This window comes from Rhyacophila brunnea, unplaced genomic scaffold, assembly GCF_057557595.1.
Source record: "Rhyacophila brunnea isolate RB1 unplaced genomic scaffold, BYU_Rbru_1.0 scaffold_7, whole genome shotgun sequence".
NCBI classification, from domain to species: Eukaryota; Metazoa; Arthropoda; class Insecta; order Trichoptera; family Rhyacophilidae; genus Rhyacophila; species Rhyacophila brunnea.
Genome location: NW_028233339.1, coordinates 12,767,041 through 12,785,452, shown reverse-complemented (window position 1 = coordinate 12,785,452; position 18,412 = coordinate 12,767,041). Strand labels below are relative to the sequence as shown.

At 33.6% G+C, this 18,412-nt stretch overlaps 1 protein-coding gene across 1 annotated transcript; it reads left to right on the top strand.

The window, feature by feature from the left end:
* Positions 1–241: 241 nt before the first annotated feature.
* On the top strand, positions 242–7,565 carry LOC147064512 (ubiquitin-conjugating enzyme E2 S). The gene is made up of 5 exons (XM_085957568.1): positions 242–358; positions 451–598; positions 2,002–2,192; positions 4,466–4,594; positions 5,521–7,565. The coding sequence occupies exons 1-5, from the start codon at positions 350–352 to the stop codon at positions 5,656–5,658; spliced, it is 615 nt and encodes a 204-aa protein (XP_085813694.1). The 5' UTR covers positions 242–349; the 3' UTR covers positions 5,659–7,565.
* Positions 7,566–18,412: the final 10,847 nt, after the last annotated feature.

The following is an 18,412-nucleotide window of genomic DNA, read 5'->3' as shown; positions in this document are numbered from 1 at the left end:
AAATAAAATATATTGTCTATTATGCTGTGGATTGTTATCTTTCCGTTTCTATTTCAGTTTCATTAATTTTCTTTAGTGCATCACTTTCACGCTCATGCTAAAGCATTGCGAACGGTGAAACAAAATACACAAACTATGTTTGAAATCGAAGTGGCAGTGGCAAGTGGCACACAAACATTATAATCTTTGGATATTATTGGGCGAAAATTCAAAATTAATTCCGTGTTTAGTGTTATCTTCCATGTTTGATTTTATGTCAACCACGCAAGGTCCATGACGTTAAGGTTTAATAAGAAATTGTTTTGTGTTTTAAGCTTAGTGTAATATATGAAGTGAGAGAAATAGAAAAATGAATTCGGTTAGTATTTTCTAACTTAAATTATATCTGAATGTTCATTAGAATGTAGTTATTTCGGGTAGTGCATTTTACTAATATTTTGTATTGTTTAGATGTCCAATGTCGAAAACCTTTCCCCGCAAATCATAAGGAGGGTTGTAAAAGAAATGCAAGAATTATCGGAACAACCACTGGAAGGGATTAAAGTGGTGGTTAACGATTCAGACATTACTGATATACAAGCCTACATTGATGGCCCGGGTAAGACATAAAATTTGAATGTTAATAAGTACCGTGCAATATTATCGCTGTCCCGGTATAAGCAATCGTAATTTATGAGACTGACTAATTACGCCGCTTCTTTGAAATACTCATTTGTCACTTCTTACAATGTTTATCAACTATGTGCATTTTATTCAAGATTTAGTTTATTTAAGTATCTCCTTGAAATATTTCATGATACCTATATTGTTAGCTATTTCTAAAGTGGAATATAATTCAGATTCGACGTTTCATTGTCGACAAGTTACCATCTAACCAAATGGCTAAAAGACAAATCCTTATTGGAGAAATCAGATTTAACCATCATTTATTATGTCCTATGCCGTTCTAACTGGCGTAACTTTAATTTCTTATCACTCTTCCTCTCGATCTTGTCAGTATCATTTACACAATCTCAAAACTGATATTTTGGACGACAGATTAGGTTCATTTCCAACGGTTAAATCTTAAAACTCGACTATTTAAAATGCAATATGTTAAAATTACATACATCTCTTATATCTAAGTATTGTATATCGTGAATCCCTTCTATCTATAATACTTACCTACTTAAATTCAGAATGAAATCTCTATAAAACGATTTGTTGATACTCTGTACCACCCTTATGAATGGTTACTAATAATTAGTAAATGTTAAAACATAGATGACAATAATTTTGATGTTCTATGAGCCCTCGTAGGCTGGTGCTTAAAGCGCCAGCCTTACATCCAGGTGCTCTGAGTCCGGTGCCGGTGAGGTCTGAAAGTCTGGGTGTTTGTGATTGTTTCACTTCTATCACTAATTACACATCTGTCATCGAACCTCACAAATCGAGTTTAAAAAAAATATTTTTTGATTATTATCTACTATGGCCTGGATTAGGCAGGGTTCAATTGAATTTAAAAAATTAACCTGTACCATCTGCAAATTGTACCTATTGTTAGATAAATGAAAACAAATAAATATGACTGACGAAGTTTAGTGTGTACTATTTATGTATAATCTTAACAGCCTACCTCCACCCCTCGCCAATGATGTATACTAAACATCGTTTCAGGGGGTTCCTTATGAAATTCTCCCAGTAGAAATTGTAGGTGTATAAACGTTAAAAAAAGAAGCATGTAGGTTTTTTAAATTTAAAAGTAATGGGTGAATTAACATGCAATCAATTTCTTGTTTAATCGTTCGGTATCAATTCATAATACTTATCATTATATCATGGCTCTGGACGTCATGGCGGCAATCTGAGGACCCACAAATCCACCTTCTCTTTCACATACATACATATCGCAGCCATAGCGTGTTGGTGGAAGAATAATAATTGTTGCATTTTCAATTTTCCATTCTTCAGATACTTAATTATTTAAGAAATAAGTAATTGATTTTTTGATTTTTTTTTTAGCGGGAACACCATATGCGGGAGGGGTTTTCAAAATTAAACTTGCCTTGGGAAAGGACTTCCCCGCAGCACCTCCGAAGGCTTTCTTTATGACCAAAATTTTCCATCCAAACGTGTCTGGCAACGGAGAGATTTGTGTGAATACACTAAAAAAAGACTGGAAATCGGAATTAGGCATAAAACATATATTATTGGTAAGCCGTATTTATTTTTGCTGAATTTATAATGAAAGCTAAACGAATAATTGATTTTTATTAATACAGTTTTACTTTTCAAGTAGATTCATGTACCTTATTATTTATTTTTGTAATTCAATAATACTGGACAAATACACATTTTTTGGTAAGTATTTTGATTTGCATGCATTGTTAGTATGTGTAATACAATTTATAATAATACAATAATTAAATTACTGGAGAAAAGTATTATTATTTTATTTGTTTACGCTCTCAGAAAGTGGGTATGAAAACTTGACTATAAAATCAAGTTAAGAAATCATAATTTATTATAGTCTTATTAATGATATGGCTTTGGAAATAGATGATTTGGTGTAATTATAATTATCCATGTAACCGAATTTGCACTATGGTCTTCGACCTAAAATGTTAAATATAACCACAAATGTTACAGCTATCTTTGGGATATGCTGTTATGAAATCCACAAATAATATTCATTGGTTTATTTCTTGATTTTTTATATATTTTATAAACCACAAACATTATTAATAGACACAGTGGATGAGTCGCGGAATATCTGTATTCTAAAGTCACGGGTCACGGTTATGAATCCCACATCTGGAAAATTCAAATATCGCACCCCCAGTGTTTCTAAAATGGTCGGTATAGAGTTTTGGCTTCGCTTTATTTTGCTATATTAATGTATCTCAAACTCAAAAGGTATCAGCAAAAGGCCTTACTATATATTATTAGATTCCAGACACTGTTCAATCAATAATAAATCATTGCTGTAACTGACGACACTAGAGGCTATACGAACAACCATGACAATGTTTGTATAAAAGTCAAATGAAATACCATTGTAATTCAGATATATTAAATTATCTCCATTTTCTTATGTTTTAAATAAAAATATGAAAAGGTGAAAAGAGATCACGTTTTCCATAAAAATAGTTACTTACTAATTTATACATCCAGACTTTTCCTTTATTTTCAAAGAATATTTGAAAGATTTGTAACTTCAAATGGCATTATTTTGAATACTACAGTATTTTATTATGGGTGTGATATGTACAGTGCGACATTCATATCGAGTCTTCTATGTCACCACGGCCGTTTCTAGAACTAAAACCCTCCCCCCGCATTTACTTTCACCGCTACAACATTTCCCACTCCCATAATTCAGTGTGTGTTCGATATCATCTGGGGTTTATATTAAAATGGTTAACCCTTTGTGGAAACAGACGAAGAGCATTATTTCGAATGTAGAAGTATTGTGAGGAAGAGAAACAATAAAGAAAGCTTTTAATTCAACTCGATAGTGCCTGCTATGACAAGTCAACACGCAAAGAGCATGTGACATATAGTATCAATGTGCAAAAACCATCTGATATAACAGTGTCAGTGCGTGCAGCGCTGTGACATAGAAGTTAGTCTATGTGCTTGGATCTAACATTGAGCCAATATCTTACAACATTTTAGATCCCTCACATAATTGCGTTGAACCGAGAGGCATATCCAAAGAAATACACTGCGAATGCACAGCCTTAGTCCATCTGCTCACGTAGAAACTAAATTCTGACAAACTGGTTACTGATGGAACTCATAAACTGGCCTGTGACTGATGCTTGCACATGAAACCTAATAATCTCATAACCTCAAACTGTCAAACCCATTGTCTTTCCTACTTCATTCTAATCTTATTCCATAATATCTTTACGGGAATATTCTGGCAGCCTGTAATCATACAGGCAGGAGTGTTTCTCAACATCTGCCACATATTTTAAATTAAAAATTGTTTCACCCATCTTTTGACGTCTGTTTAGTTCAGTTCGGTGCTACCAATTTTGGTAAGAAAATATGATTTTTCATTGAATCTTCTGATATTGGTACTACTGTTTCATGGGTAACTGGAAAAATTACTAACGACCACCTTGTACGAAAAAGCAAGGACATGGTTATTAATAGTTCTAAAAAAAAACTGGAAACTTAGAGACCGGGAGACTAGCATGTCGCGTCTCTTCGGTTTCGGTCGCTGACGTTTTGAAACGAGAGATTCCAGTCTTGCCGTACTATACATTAGCTAGATACTGGAGTTTCGGTCTCATCTTTTTTGAGTATTCACGTGAGTGGATGGCCTTAACTTACCTTTTTTCTGAAACAAAATATCTACCAGATCAATAACCTAAAATCAAGTTGATGTAAAATTTAAGAATGTTATAGATAAAAGCTTCATTTAACTATGCATCATTTGGTCTATTTGTTAACCTTTTTTCTTGTTAATTTTCAGACTGTCAAATGCCTACTCATAGTACCGAATGCGGAATCAGCACTTAACGAAGAGGCAGGAAAGTTACTCCTCGAACACTACGATGACTATTCGCAGCGCGCTAAAATGATGACTGAAATACATGCCCAGGTACATACATTATATTCTTCTTCTTTGAGCATGTCTGCCCCTTATTTGGAGTCTTCTTACATCTTCCCAGGCCATGCCAGCATCCCATAGCTCCGCCATATACATTCTGTGAATGGTATTTAGCTGCCTTCCGTGATGTCGTTCGTTCAGTTGGATTTAAATAACAGTAAACCAGGTCAAAGTTTTCTTAAAACCGAGCCAGGTCCAATGCCACACTCAGCGTGATGAGAGGCAACTTAGTCGACTCGCTTATCTCCTCGTTACTCCTAAAGTTATACATACTATCAAAATACAAGCGTTGAATAAGTGGTATTTGGTTTTAACTGAGTTCAGTTCGAGTACCAAACATTCTGCATTGAGTTAGATGTTCCTCTAGCCTTTTCTATTCGGATAGTGAGGTCTCTTGCCATTGGTAGTGCCGTCTCCCGTGATGTGCACTCGTATTTAAAGCTATTGACACTGTCGAAATTTTCATTGGTTACCATGGCAATAAAAATAAACACTTGGGTGCACAACGGAAGATCATATGAAATGTCACTTTTCAAAATAAGTCTTTAGCCGAATGGAAATGGCTGCAGCAGTATTCAACTCAACTGGGACCCGAGCCGTCATGAGATCTTGTTGCACGGTGTGACTTTATGCTGCAGTTATATCTCATACGGAAAATCTACTTTAATGAACACTCTCACCCCGAATTCATAATTTCATAAATTTTCTATTTCAATAGTATGTACAGTAAAACCTGAATCTAACAGACAAAATTTCCATATTCCACTTTTAAACAATGTTCGGCGCATGGTGTGACTTTCTGCTCGCATACGGAAAACCTACTTTAATGGACACTCTCACCCCGAATTAGTTGCATCGAGATTTTACTGTACTGAATATTTTCTACTGCATTCATTGTGACATATTTTTATTTACAGGCTCCAAAGATGTCTAAAGCATATCTAGAGTCCACAGAAGGCGGTCCCTGTGCCAAAAAACATGCAGGAGATAAAAAACTCACAGCGGAAAAGAAGAAAATTCTGAAGGACAAAAAAAGAATCCTCAAGAGATTATGAAGAGTGATATGTGAAATGACATTAAACAAACACCGTGTTTCCCATGTAACTTCCTTGAAAATTTATTAGGACCATTTTTCTTTTGTAGAAGTAATAATTTGTTTCGTGTGAAGGTAATATTATGTCTCAAAAATAATATTATTTTGCATTTACGAAGGTGTTTAGGTCTAGGAATAAATCATTTCGCATCATAATAATCTGTGTAGTGTAATCATAGTAAAATGAACAATCGAAATTACTTATAGAAGAGTGATTAATCTTTTTAACGTCTTATTTGGTGTTGTAAAGTAATAGTGTCTTTGCTGGGGACAATTTTCTGTGTTTTATTTATTCGAAATGTGGTCAAGATGTTATTGCTCACAAATTTGGCTTATCTTTGGTAAATGAGCTATCATCATTTTTTACTGGGCATTATTGTAATGAGGCAAAGATAATAACTAATTTATGCTTTTCCTTGTATTGCCTGTAGTAATAAAATTTGCTGTAAAATTCTTATTGTGAAGTTATGAAAGGGGACATGCGTAATAAATGATTGTTACATTTTAAGAATTGAAACTGGCGGTTTCAGAGTCAGTCACCTCCATTTTTTTAATATTATTTTTTTCTCTGGTCTCATGTTTAATGTAAATCATGTTTTTTTTAATAATTTTAATGAGTTTTAGAATTAATAGAACTTTTTTGAATTATTTACTACATACATAATAATATGTTTACAAAATGAAGATATATAAATGCTTGACAATTTTTTACGATTATCTTAAAATGGCATATTATGGAGGTAGATAACTGACTTTGAAACCGATAGCCTCAACTATTATATTAATTTATTCGATAGGCAGCCTTTTTTGTAATTTCAAAATATTATTGTCTCAAAAATTTAAACAAATCATTACAATTATTAATATTTCAGATTTACAAACTAGGCTGAAGCTGGCTCATGACTACATTTTTTTTTGTCAATATACACGATAATCATCAGTGATATACATGATTGTAAAGACTAAACAAATTTCATTCATTGTTCTGCCAACAAGAGTTACCGAAGAGCCAACCAAAAATAAGAAGATTATAATCATAATCGTATAATATGAAGTCAATACTTTTGTAATGACAGTTAACTCTAGTTGGCGTGACTAATATGGATATGTGCAATAACTTCTTTTAACTCCTTTAACGTCCTTGGATGCATTGACAATGTTGTCCCTTACCAATGATACTGAATCAACTGTGAAGTTCAAAAATAATTATTGTCAAATATACTACTTTGCATAATATTATAAATAAAACGATGTAGGATAGCTTTCGTATTTATACATATTGTATTGCAATTTGGATATCGTAATTATGTTACTTTTAGATATTTATTTTTAGGTTGATTTCAAATTTTCGCATGAATATGAAAAGTATTGATGAATTTTGGTACAATGACCACATAAAGGCCTCTCAACAACTTTACTGTTATTGGCATTCATGATTGATATTTTTCAATTTTCATCTTTGTAACCTTTCCCCGCAATGGAAACACTGAAAAATATTAATGACATTTATTCGCTGCTACTGTATTTTGTATGAAAAAAATTAAATACTATTTATAATATTACCGGTAAATTCAAGTCTTTGTCACCCGTAAATAAGTGTTTCCGAGTAACTTTGACAATTAATAGACATCTTATGTAAAAAGTGGTATCTTCTCTCTTACCAAAATAAAGACCAAATGTTTTCTTTTTTTGCCATAAATTAGCTAGTGCTAAGTATTTATCAAGTTAGATAATAAAAAGTGGGGAGAGTTTATAACTATTACGTATATAGGTATGTCATGTTCAAAGTATTGTGTTACATTAAAGAGTTTTATATTAATTATTATTGAAATAGAAGTCTGTCAAATAAATCTAAGTAATGACTATTTAGATTGAATTTTTATTTCAAGTCCCCCCCTTAATATTTAATGCACATTATCTTAAAAATTTTAATTTATTATTGGGCCCTGCAGGGCTATTCTAAATAGTTAACATGTTTTCATTATTTTTATTCCTACAAAATAACATGATTATCACCCGGAGCAATTGCATAAATAATGTGTACAATAATAATTGTTAACAAACGGCACTGCGTGTTACTTGATTCTAATAGGATGCATTTGGAAACAAGTAAGACGTATTAACTGTGCCTGTATTAAAATTGTAATGCCTTTCCGGGTTGCAAAATTTTTTTTTTTTAAAAGGGAGGAAGATAGAACTGTATATTAAGATCTTGTTTTTGTTGGTGAACAAATTGATCACGGTTTGTAGGTGTGAATCCAATTTATAAAAACTTGAAACACTAATTAGGTACATGTGGACCCCATATTAAGGCGAGAAGCTCTGCTATATCAGCAAACTCAATCGGATTGCTTATTGGCCAGTCATAGGGTCATCATATCAGTAGAAAAGTATTGACACTCTTCAATGCGTCATGCGTGAAAACTATTTAACAAAATTTGAGGCTCGAAACATTAACTAGGTACTGCATAGACATCGAAATCAAAATATGGATATACAAGAAACAATTTAATAAATGTTTTAAAATTGCATAAATTGTCTAATCTCACCTCATTTTAGATTATTGACAAAGAAGTATCAATACCTTCTGCCTACTGGTATTGTATCGATGCCAAAGTACCTATCAATACTCGTTTGACGATTTTAGCCATTCATCAGCACTACAACCCAATGTGAACCTTGGCCATCTCTAGGAAGAATCTGCCTTAAGCTTCCTCTAACGTTTTAGCCTTGGAAATGCTGTCTTTTTCTACACAGTCCAAACCACTACAGTTAATGTCTCCCGACCAACTTTTTCCCTCTATTCTGCTGGAAGAGGAACCTCTTTGGTGGTTGGATGTCTTCCATCCTCGAGAAATGGCCTGCCCAACGGAGTTGCCTCACATTCAGGTCAGACGATCGATACAATGAGTATACAAGGGCAGTATGAGAAGTCTGGTAAAAATGAAACGGAAAGTTACACAGTTATAAATCGAAGCAGAAATTCATTTGGATTATTCTCAAGCATGCCTTTGAAATTGTCACACGTGTGCGTTTATAGTCGACTGTGACCAATCGCAGCACCCATCTTGCAGAGAGCTTTTTCATATCCAAGTGATTATGAAAAATGTTCTGAACCCGTTAAATTGAGATTCCTACAGCCTAACCAATCTCGTCCATTTTCGTTCTCCGGTCGTCCATCAAGGGATCTTCTCAATCATTTCCGGTGTGGCGACCAGTGGCGGCCGGTGGTCTTCAGAATAACATTTTCTGGTAGTGCGCAATGCTTTACCTTCTATAAAGAGAAGATCTTCTTCTTTCACTCTGTCACGACCCAGCATTGGAGCATAGGGCAAGGCAAGTGCAAGGGCAAGCACAAGTTCGCGCCACTTCCCTCGGTCCATCGCCAACTCTTGCGCCTCCTGCCATGTTAGACCTGCAGTGCGTAGGTCACTTTTGTGACACCGCTGCAGAATAAGGGAGGGCCAGCCACGACGATGGAACCCTTGACGCTGTGCCATAAGGGTACGAAGTGTCACACTCTATGGCGGCATCCATTCCAGCCATGTAAAGTGTCTCTTCATGATTACCTCAATCACCGAAGGCTGTTGTGTCCATAAGCTAAGATAGCTTAGTGTAAAATGGGTGAAACATCTAACTTCTCAGAAGGTAAATTCAATATATCTTTGTTTATTTATTATATTTCTCAAAAAAGTTTTAGATTAGAAAAACACTTAACAGATATTACCTGCATCCCACATAGTATATGGATTTTTTTTAATTCATTTTAAAATACATATAACACCATTTATAAAATTTCGATGAATCAATGTTGTATTTAGTGTTTACATATATTATATGAGGTTTCTGATAGAGGTTATTGAACAATAGGAAATAACTTACTTTTTATGGTCTTCTGCAGCCTCAAAAATTCAATAAATCAGCCAAATAAGACAACATCTAAACCATATTAGGACTGGTAGATCACTTTGTTTAAAGTGCAAAGCAGTAAGTTTTTTTTCAAATCTTTCTCATTTTTATTAATTTATATGAAATTATAAAATGAACTAGCATCAAGTGGGTAACATGTATATTGTAAATCAACCTTCTTTCAAACTCAGTTTATTTCTAATGTATTTATATGTTATTAAAAGTATTTTTCTTTTATATTATCGTTATTATTTAATTTTCAGCTACGACCTACTAACTACTCATGTATTGTTGCCGTTGTGTTTTTTTTATTATATTGAATGTATTTGAGGGGTTTAGAAACAAATATGGTAGTTTCTATTTTTGTAAAATGTTAGCGACTCATTAAAAATGCCTCATATCTTTCTTATATGTACAATTTCTAAAAACGTATTTATAAATATTGTTTATCACCGCTGCGCTTCCAATATCCGCTATGTAAAAAAACACAACTTTTCAGGAGAAGGAAAAAACTGATTTACTCAGCTATGCCTCACATTTTTTACAAAGCAAATAAACTGAAAATTAGATCCTTACGTCGGACTCAGTATAAATGATATTTTATAATACAATATTGAACACTTTAGCCGTAATAATTTTTTTTTGTGGGTAAAAGGCACATAGCTGGTTTTATGTGGGTCTTTAAATCCGCTTTGTGGTAGAGGCAGCATATAGCGGATTTTAATTAACGTGTATTTTAGACATAGCGGATTTTGCACCGGGTTAGAAATGATAATTACATAATTAAATGATGTTAACTTTATGCGTAAAACATCTTTAACCAAGCCAATTATATATTTCGAACAAATCTTTAACTTCCCAGCCAAAATTTGACATATAAATAAGTAATTATCGAGTGAAGGGGAATAAAAATATGCGGAGTAGGATGGATAAATAATTAAACAAATGTATTATACGTGACATTTTATTTATCGAAATAAGAAAAATATAGTAACTAGTACTACAAACCAAATATTGTTCTTTAGCAACAGATACCTACTTAATAATACAATAATAATCATCTTAACATTTTAACAAAACAAATTAATCTCCAATAATTATGTCTAAAACAGTAATAATGCCTACTAGTAAACTAAACTTTATTCTTATAACTATTGATATCTTTAAAAAAAAAAATGTAGGTACCTACCTAAGTAATCAACAAAATCAGTATTTGAGATTATCGTAAAAGAAGTGATAATATCGATGGTAGTGCACAGATTATTGTATGTCCAGTTTAGTGTGTTTTGAGAAAATCGAAGTTTAATATTTAAGGTGAGAGATATATAACTTTAACAATTGTAATTTCTCAAACTTATTTATAATATGCCTGCGAATGTTATGTACCTTTTAATTTATGAATAATATACATACTTTAATAGCACAATATGTATTCATAAGTAAGTTTGCAAAAGCACATAACGAAGTTACATTAGGATATTATAATAAACAGTTGTATTACTTACCGGGCTTTTAAAATGAACACTCTTCTTAAATAAACGTATATAATTATGTAGTGTAATGTAATTTCACGCTGTTTTTAGAGCTTAAATATTATTTTTCGACCAGTAAAATGCACGTTCTGAAGCAGGCCTCAGTGCAAACTCCGGTATGTGTCATTAACAGGCGCAATAGTAAGTTTTTTCCTTGAATTCAAAATGCGATATGTGAACGGACTTTTACATAATATATTACACAGTATTTTGCAAGCCATTTTTTTAATGAAAATACATAGCTTGTTTTGAATTTTTCTAAACCGGCTTTGATATTAGAAAACGGGTTTTACAAGCCCATCCGCCGTGTCTTATTCTATCACATAGCGTAAAATACCGATTTTCGCAAAAAAAGTTTGACAGATTTTGCAGGCGCAACGACGTTATATACTAATAATATATGACATTTTATAATACATTTTTTAGAAATTATAACTATAAAAGAGATATAAGACATTTTTATTAACTTGCCAACATTGTTATCAAATAGGAACTGGCGTTTTTGTTTCTAGAGTCCTAATTCGTGTGCCGATCTAAACTGTATAAAAAATGCTACACAAAACGCCACTCCAGGACATAGGACCACCCTTTAAATAGTATACAATGACCTTACAGTAATCCTATGCAAACTGAGTATCGTATTTGGATCGCGATCACTTTGCATTTCATGGAAGGAGTATTGTTCATAATACTGCTACATGTTCTACTTCGCAAAGTGAGTGATACCTACACATATGAATAACAATGCAAAGTTGAGCGATGTCTTAAAAAATGCAGGCAGTGCGTAGCACTTGCATGGTATTAGAGGAGCCGCCGCTGGTGGTGACCTCAATTAGACGTCCTGTATGTTCTGCATCACTTGTGCTTAAACACCTACAATGAAAATTGGTAAACCACTTGTGATTCATTTTAACCGATGATGAAGTCTGCATAATATTTTTCACGCTTTGTTTTGGTTTGCGTAACGGTTGACACCCAAAATTCATTTTTTACATTTTTACAAAAAAGAGATGTCTACTTTCAATAGCTGTCAAAAATAAACCAAATGACAAATCTGCCTGAAAATTTGAATGTAGCCTAGTACTGTCCAACAAGTTCTTGGCTACGTGTTAAAACTGTGAACTAACAAGCTCCTCCCATTTTAAATCTCACTTCGATTGAAGCGCCTTCTGGTTAGCGACGAGTTGTCCACGTGTTAAAACTGTGAAATAAGAAGCTCCTCCTACTTTTAACCGCACTAGCGACTTCCGGTTATTGACTAGCTAGATCTTGTCGGACAGTAACAAATGGTACTTGACATATTATGTTGTGAAATTTGTGATTGTGACTTAATTTCTTAGAATATTACCTGACTTATAATACTGGCCTTGTAGTTGTACCTTCCTCACATAATGCTCCAATGACCCTTCTCAGTATCTCCCTTTCGAAGATGGTCAGACTCCTCCCATTTTTTTTTGATAACACCATCATTTCCACCGGATATGAATAACTTTATTTTGGTTTTCCTTGAGGAGTCTTGACCTGAATTGTAGGTAAGAATTCTTCTAACATCTCGGTTGATATCATATTGAGGGGTAATGTGTTATCTCCAATATGTAGATGTATTCGTTAACTTTTGAAAATTCATATATCAATCATGATCAAGTAGGGGAAGAGCTACAATTATTGGCCAGTTAAGGATTTTTTCAACTGTGTTAATTTTTTGTGGACAGATATCATTAGGAAGGTGAAATAAAAAAATATCATTTGTTAAATTGCTTATTTGTTTATAATAATCAATTATCATAACATTTAAAAAAAAATATTTTACATCATGAAAAAAATAATCAAAATAAAAGGCAGAAATCTACAATTATTGGCCACTTTTTTCAATTATTGGCCACCAAAAAATGCAATTATTGGCCACCCCGAAATTGCTGTAATAACATTATTTAAACAAAAATTAAAAAACAGTTTATGTAATATTATGATCACACATCATTATTAAGTGTTCAATCAAGTACTTAATGCAACTTTGTCGTCATTTTATTAGACATACGTAACATATTACTTAAAAATACAAAGAACACATTCACATTGAGTTACAGTGAGATAGGAATATTTAATTAAATACGTAGAGCTTGTTGGAAATTGATTTCAAAAATTCAAAAGAAATCTTATACCTCCCTAATAGAAGTTAACAAACATCTTGACGTAGCATAAAGGATAAATGAGAATCATTGAAGTTCACAGTAGGAACAGTATACAAAACTTTTCAGTAGAGGATTTTTGCGGAAGGAATTTTAGTGTGCTTCTTGGTATTTCATATCTTCTTGTTACTGAACGTAAAGACTCTTCACTATGGTCTTTCATATACTCTATTGCTTCTTTTATTCTTCAGTTCTTGACTATATTTCATTCGTTTATTTTGATGCATTTTTATTCTGGAACAATCAAGAAAAAAGTTTCTATTATCGGCCATCAAAACTACAATTATGGGCCAGGTGGCCAACATTTACCTACGAATGTCAGAGAAATATAATAAAAACAAAGATGATTAATAATACTGTTAAAACACTATTCAACTAATAAAAATAAATGTAGTAATTTACTAATTAGTCACATATTCTATTATTAGCAAGGCCGGCCGATAAAGGAAAATCGACGTATTTTGGAATCAGTTATTGGCCACCATCATAATATACCTACCCACCTATTTTTTTCCAAAATATATGTCTAATGATGTATACAGAAATCAAATACATAGATACTTGTCAATTGGATTAGCATTTTGTATGATATTAAATGTTTAACATACCTTTTAACAGAAGTCATGTCCTTGTACAATTTACAACAAATCGCACTTATTTCACGGTTTCGCTCGAACTGTCAGATATAAATGCGGTTTTGAGGTTGTTTTATAATACTAAAAGTAACAATTATCTGTTTTACCAACGGAGGAACAATTGACGAGATTTATTAATAACTTAACAGATGGCAATGTTGATTTAATATCTTAAAAAACTAGATTTTATCTGCAAGTGGCCAATAATTGAAGCTGGCCCATAATAGTAGCTCTTACCCTACCTGGGGGTACACATCACGGGAGATGGCATTTTACAGAAAGAGCTCGCTATCCGAATGGGAATGGCTGGAGCAACATTCAACTCGATGCGGAATGTCCGAGACTAACGAGTGTACTCGGTCAAAGCCAAATGCCGCCTATTTGACGCTTGTATTCTGACAGTGCTGCTTTACGGTAGCCAATTCAGGGCACCTTACGAAGGCTCAGAGCAACCGTATACTGAGCTTTGAAAACAGATGTTTGCGACGGATACTGGGTGTTACTTTAGGAGCAACGAGGAGATAAGAGAATGCACCAAGCAGCCTCTCATCACGCTGAGAGTGAAGAGGCGACGCTGGACCTGGCTCGGCCACGTGCTGCGGATGCCAGAAGAGAACCTCAACCTGGCTTGCCTGTTCTTCAAGCCGACCGGGTTCCGGTGTCCTGAAAGGCCGCTAAATACTATCTATAGAGTGTATACGCAGAGCTACGGGATGCTTGTTTGACCTGGAACGAAGCAAGAAGACTGGCGAGCGACAGGGATTCTTGGAGGCGCCGCGTGGTGTCCATATGCTCCAATTAAGGGGCGGATATGGCCAAAGAAGAAGAAGATTCGATAGCAGCTCAATAATCAATATTTAATAAGGAAATCCCAATTATAAAACAATAAAACAACATTTCTGTTACAATTTTTAATGAAAATTATTCATGACAAGCTCAAACTTGCCCATAACCAATTAATAATTATTACAATAGTCCCCCGATAAACTTATAACTTACTGGCAAGTCTGCTACATTTCAGTTTTACCACTTATATTTTAAAAAGACAAAAAACTAAAGTTTATAAAATCACAAAAGATATATACATAATATTAGTATATATTAGTTATTTTATACAATAAATAACATGATTATAATATAGATAAACACTTCCAACAATAATTATAGTTTAATAATTTAATCTAATCTTGTTCAAATATATTTTCTCTATTTTGTCTGGTATTAATTTACTATGAATGCATTTTAAACATTTAAATTTCATATATTTTTTAAAGAATACTTTGTTCTGTTTGACATAAGGCAGGTGAATGAGGATTTTATTTACTTCAAACCTTATTTTACGTAGATATAGATAGATTATTATCAATCATACAAAAACTGAGCTCTGTGCTATATAATATTATATACATTATGTCGTGTGTCATACCTATTTAATTCCAACACTGCATATTATTGTAGAATAATTTACATAAATATAGCAGCATTAAAAAGTTTTAAGAAATGTCATATTTTATATTTTCAACAGGTTTAACTAAGAATGGCTGATTTATAAAAACATTCTTACATTACTATGAGCAGATCCCCTTTCAACGAAATGTCATTAAAATAAAAGACATTATACTTATTTAGACAAACACTCATTAGTTCAATAAATGTCTTTGAATTAAATACTAATATACAACCATATTTTTTTTATTTTGCTCAATTTCATACTATGTACTATTATGTAGGTGCCATTAATTTGTCAATTAATATAAAGACACTTTATTGAGGTCCCGTTATGGAAATATCTGCATATGGCAATACAAGTAACTTAATCCTAGCATTAAGGTAGACATAGACGTAGACCTTAATAATTCATTGATTGCATGCATTTATCACAGTATACAATTTTCACACAGTTTTTTTCAAACAAAAGTACGTACATGTTTAAAAAAATCTTATGGCAGTAAAGAGCGTTTTACAATAATCAACATCTGATGTATGCAATCCCAATCAGTTGCGACACCATTAATGTCAATAATTTGGTGTGAACATTATGGTTTTTTTTCTTTCTTATTTTGGTTATGAATGCATTAAATGTTACGGCACATGAAAAATACCAAAACTGAAAAATATTGAACATGATTAATTTCAAGACATTCTTTGGGATCCTTTTAAAATATAAGCCGGCTCGCACATCACAACTCGCCTCGTGTGCCTGATAGCCATAAATCAAAACTTCCGAGACCGGCCGGCCAGTGTTGCATGACACAACCTCGCACATCTATCTAGCGATAGTTGCGTGTAGCCTTCGAGACGTATTGATATTTGAATGCGGTGATCGGCGAGCCGGTATAGGACTGACCAATTCGTAGGTGTTTCTTTGTGACTTCGACCCTCCGACTCGGAGCCTGAGAAGGATGCAACATGTCGAATGCAACAGCTAGATGTTTTTTTCAGACGAAACAGTTGCATTCGATCAATCTGCGGAGCTCCATTTGGCAAGATATGATTTGTTGTTTCGTTAAATAACGATGATGTGACGTCGACGTATTCGACACGTTTTTAGGCGAGACGAGTTCTGACATGCGAGCCGGCTAAACAATAAGCATAAGGCTTGAGTGCACGAGAGGGCGGCAGCGGCGTGCGTAACTCAAACGTATAACCGTGTGTGAAATGCCCGAAAAAGACATTGTCCGAACATTTCACACACGGTTATACGTTTGAGTTGGGCACGCCGCTGCCGCCCCACCGCCCGCTCGTACACTCAAGCCTTACGCTAATAGTGGAAATGTAACAAAACATCTTATTATACATATTGGGTTCATAACAATATCGTTCATTAATTGTTCATGGCACTCTCAAATTTAAAAATGGGAAATTTTCAAAGTTGTAGAATCTTCTCCCAATCGAAACCTGTGGTTTTCGTATAAAAATAGCTGAATTCGAATTTCAAATCTGCCATTTTTGTATGCAAAAAATGTATAAGATTGTTACTCATTTCAGATTTTGTATGAAAATTAGTGGTCACAACAGACCTATTCTAACTACGTAACACCGTAACGTTTTATTATTATTCTAGATCGGAGATAACCCCATTGTGTAATGTATCGTATGTCAAGGTGCATAACAGTTATCCAAATTGCAAGGTAACACCTGCTAAACAAAAATATTCAGTTATTGCAGGAAAATTTGGCCAGTGCAGTGTTACCGCATGGGTAATGACTTTTGCAAATACATAGACCGTCAAATTGACTTTTGTGCTAACCTAAATAATTATGGCGCATAATCAGCGATCAGGCTTCCGCGTCAGCTTATAATGTCGCGGGTCCCAGGTTCGAATCCTGGGTCTGGCAAATACACGTCGTATTGTTTTTCAATTTGTATTTGGGGTCAGAGTATGGACCCAATAGGTTGAGCTAGTGGCCAACATCCAATTAAAAAAAAAATCTGTTAAGGTGACGCATCGGTGAAACGGCAAATAATTTTTAACTGTAGGCGCAACGAAATTTTGGACTCGCTCGCATTCAGTGAGAGAACGTCGAGCTAGAAACACGTCACTCTGCTTCGTGATGGCGATGGGCCAATTAATTCTTAAATCGTGTAAAGATGACTAAAAACGTTACCCATTTACTTTTAAAAGAAAACATGTCAATGAATATATTATTATTGTTACTAATAGAACAATAAACAGAACATAAGATGGACGTATGTTGGATTTATATGACAAATAATATTTCGTTTGACAGGCGTCATTTGCACCCGCGACCCGCAATCCGCGCATCGCCTAGCAACGATCTTTGTAGACCGTGCCTCAACTGATGTACGGCCTTAATATAAACCTCCAGCCACTGTGGAGGCCCTATGATCTTATTATGGTCAAAAAAAATCAACAAATGTTACAATGCTGCACATTTTGTTCAAATCGTTGCAATATTAATGGAATTAAATCAGATTAGTCTGATGTCGCATACAACATATCGTCGCCCTCAAGGAAGAAATCACCAACCAACAAAAGTAAAATCCTGAGATAATCGACTTTTAAACTTTTTGAAAATTTTAAATTGCTCTCATTATAAAACGAAAATACATAGAAGGAAACGGTTTTTTTTGTTTGATTGGTTATTTTTATGTACATTACATTAAAAAATGTAACCTTTTTCCTGACTTTTTCCATAACACAAATATCTTTTCTATGTAGTTGGTGAATTTTTTGTTTTTGTAATTTTTAACATAAAACCTATAGATAGAATTTTGGTGATTTTTTCTAAGATAGAGTTAAAAATTGCAAGATTTTCTGTATAAATAACTCATTTTGAGCAAAAACTGTATTTGGTGAGTTCTTCCTTGAGGGCGACGATATTATATCAAAATATGAATCTAATTTATTGAAAATATTTTATGCAAAAATTACAGCTTGTTGTCATCAGAAACGGTATTAACAAATACTATTTTTGACGTTTAATTTC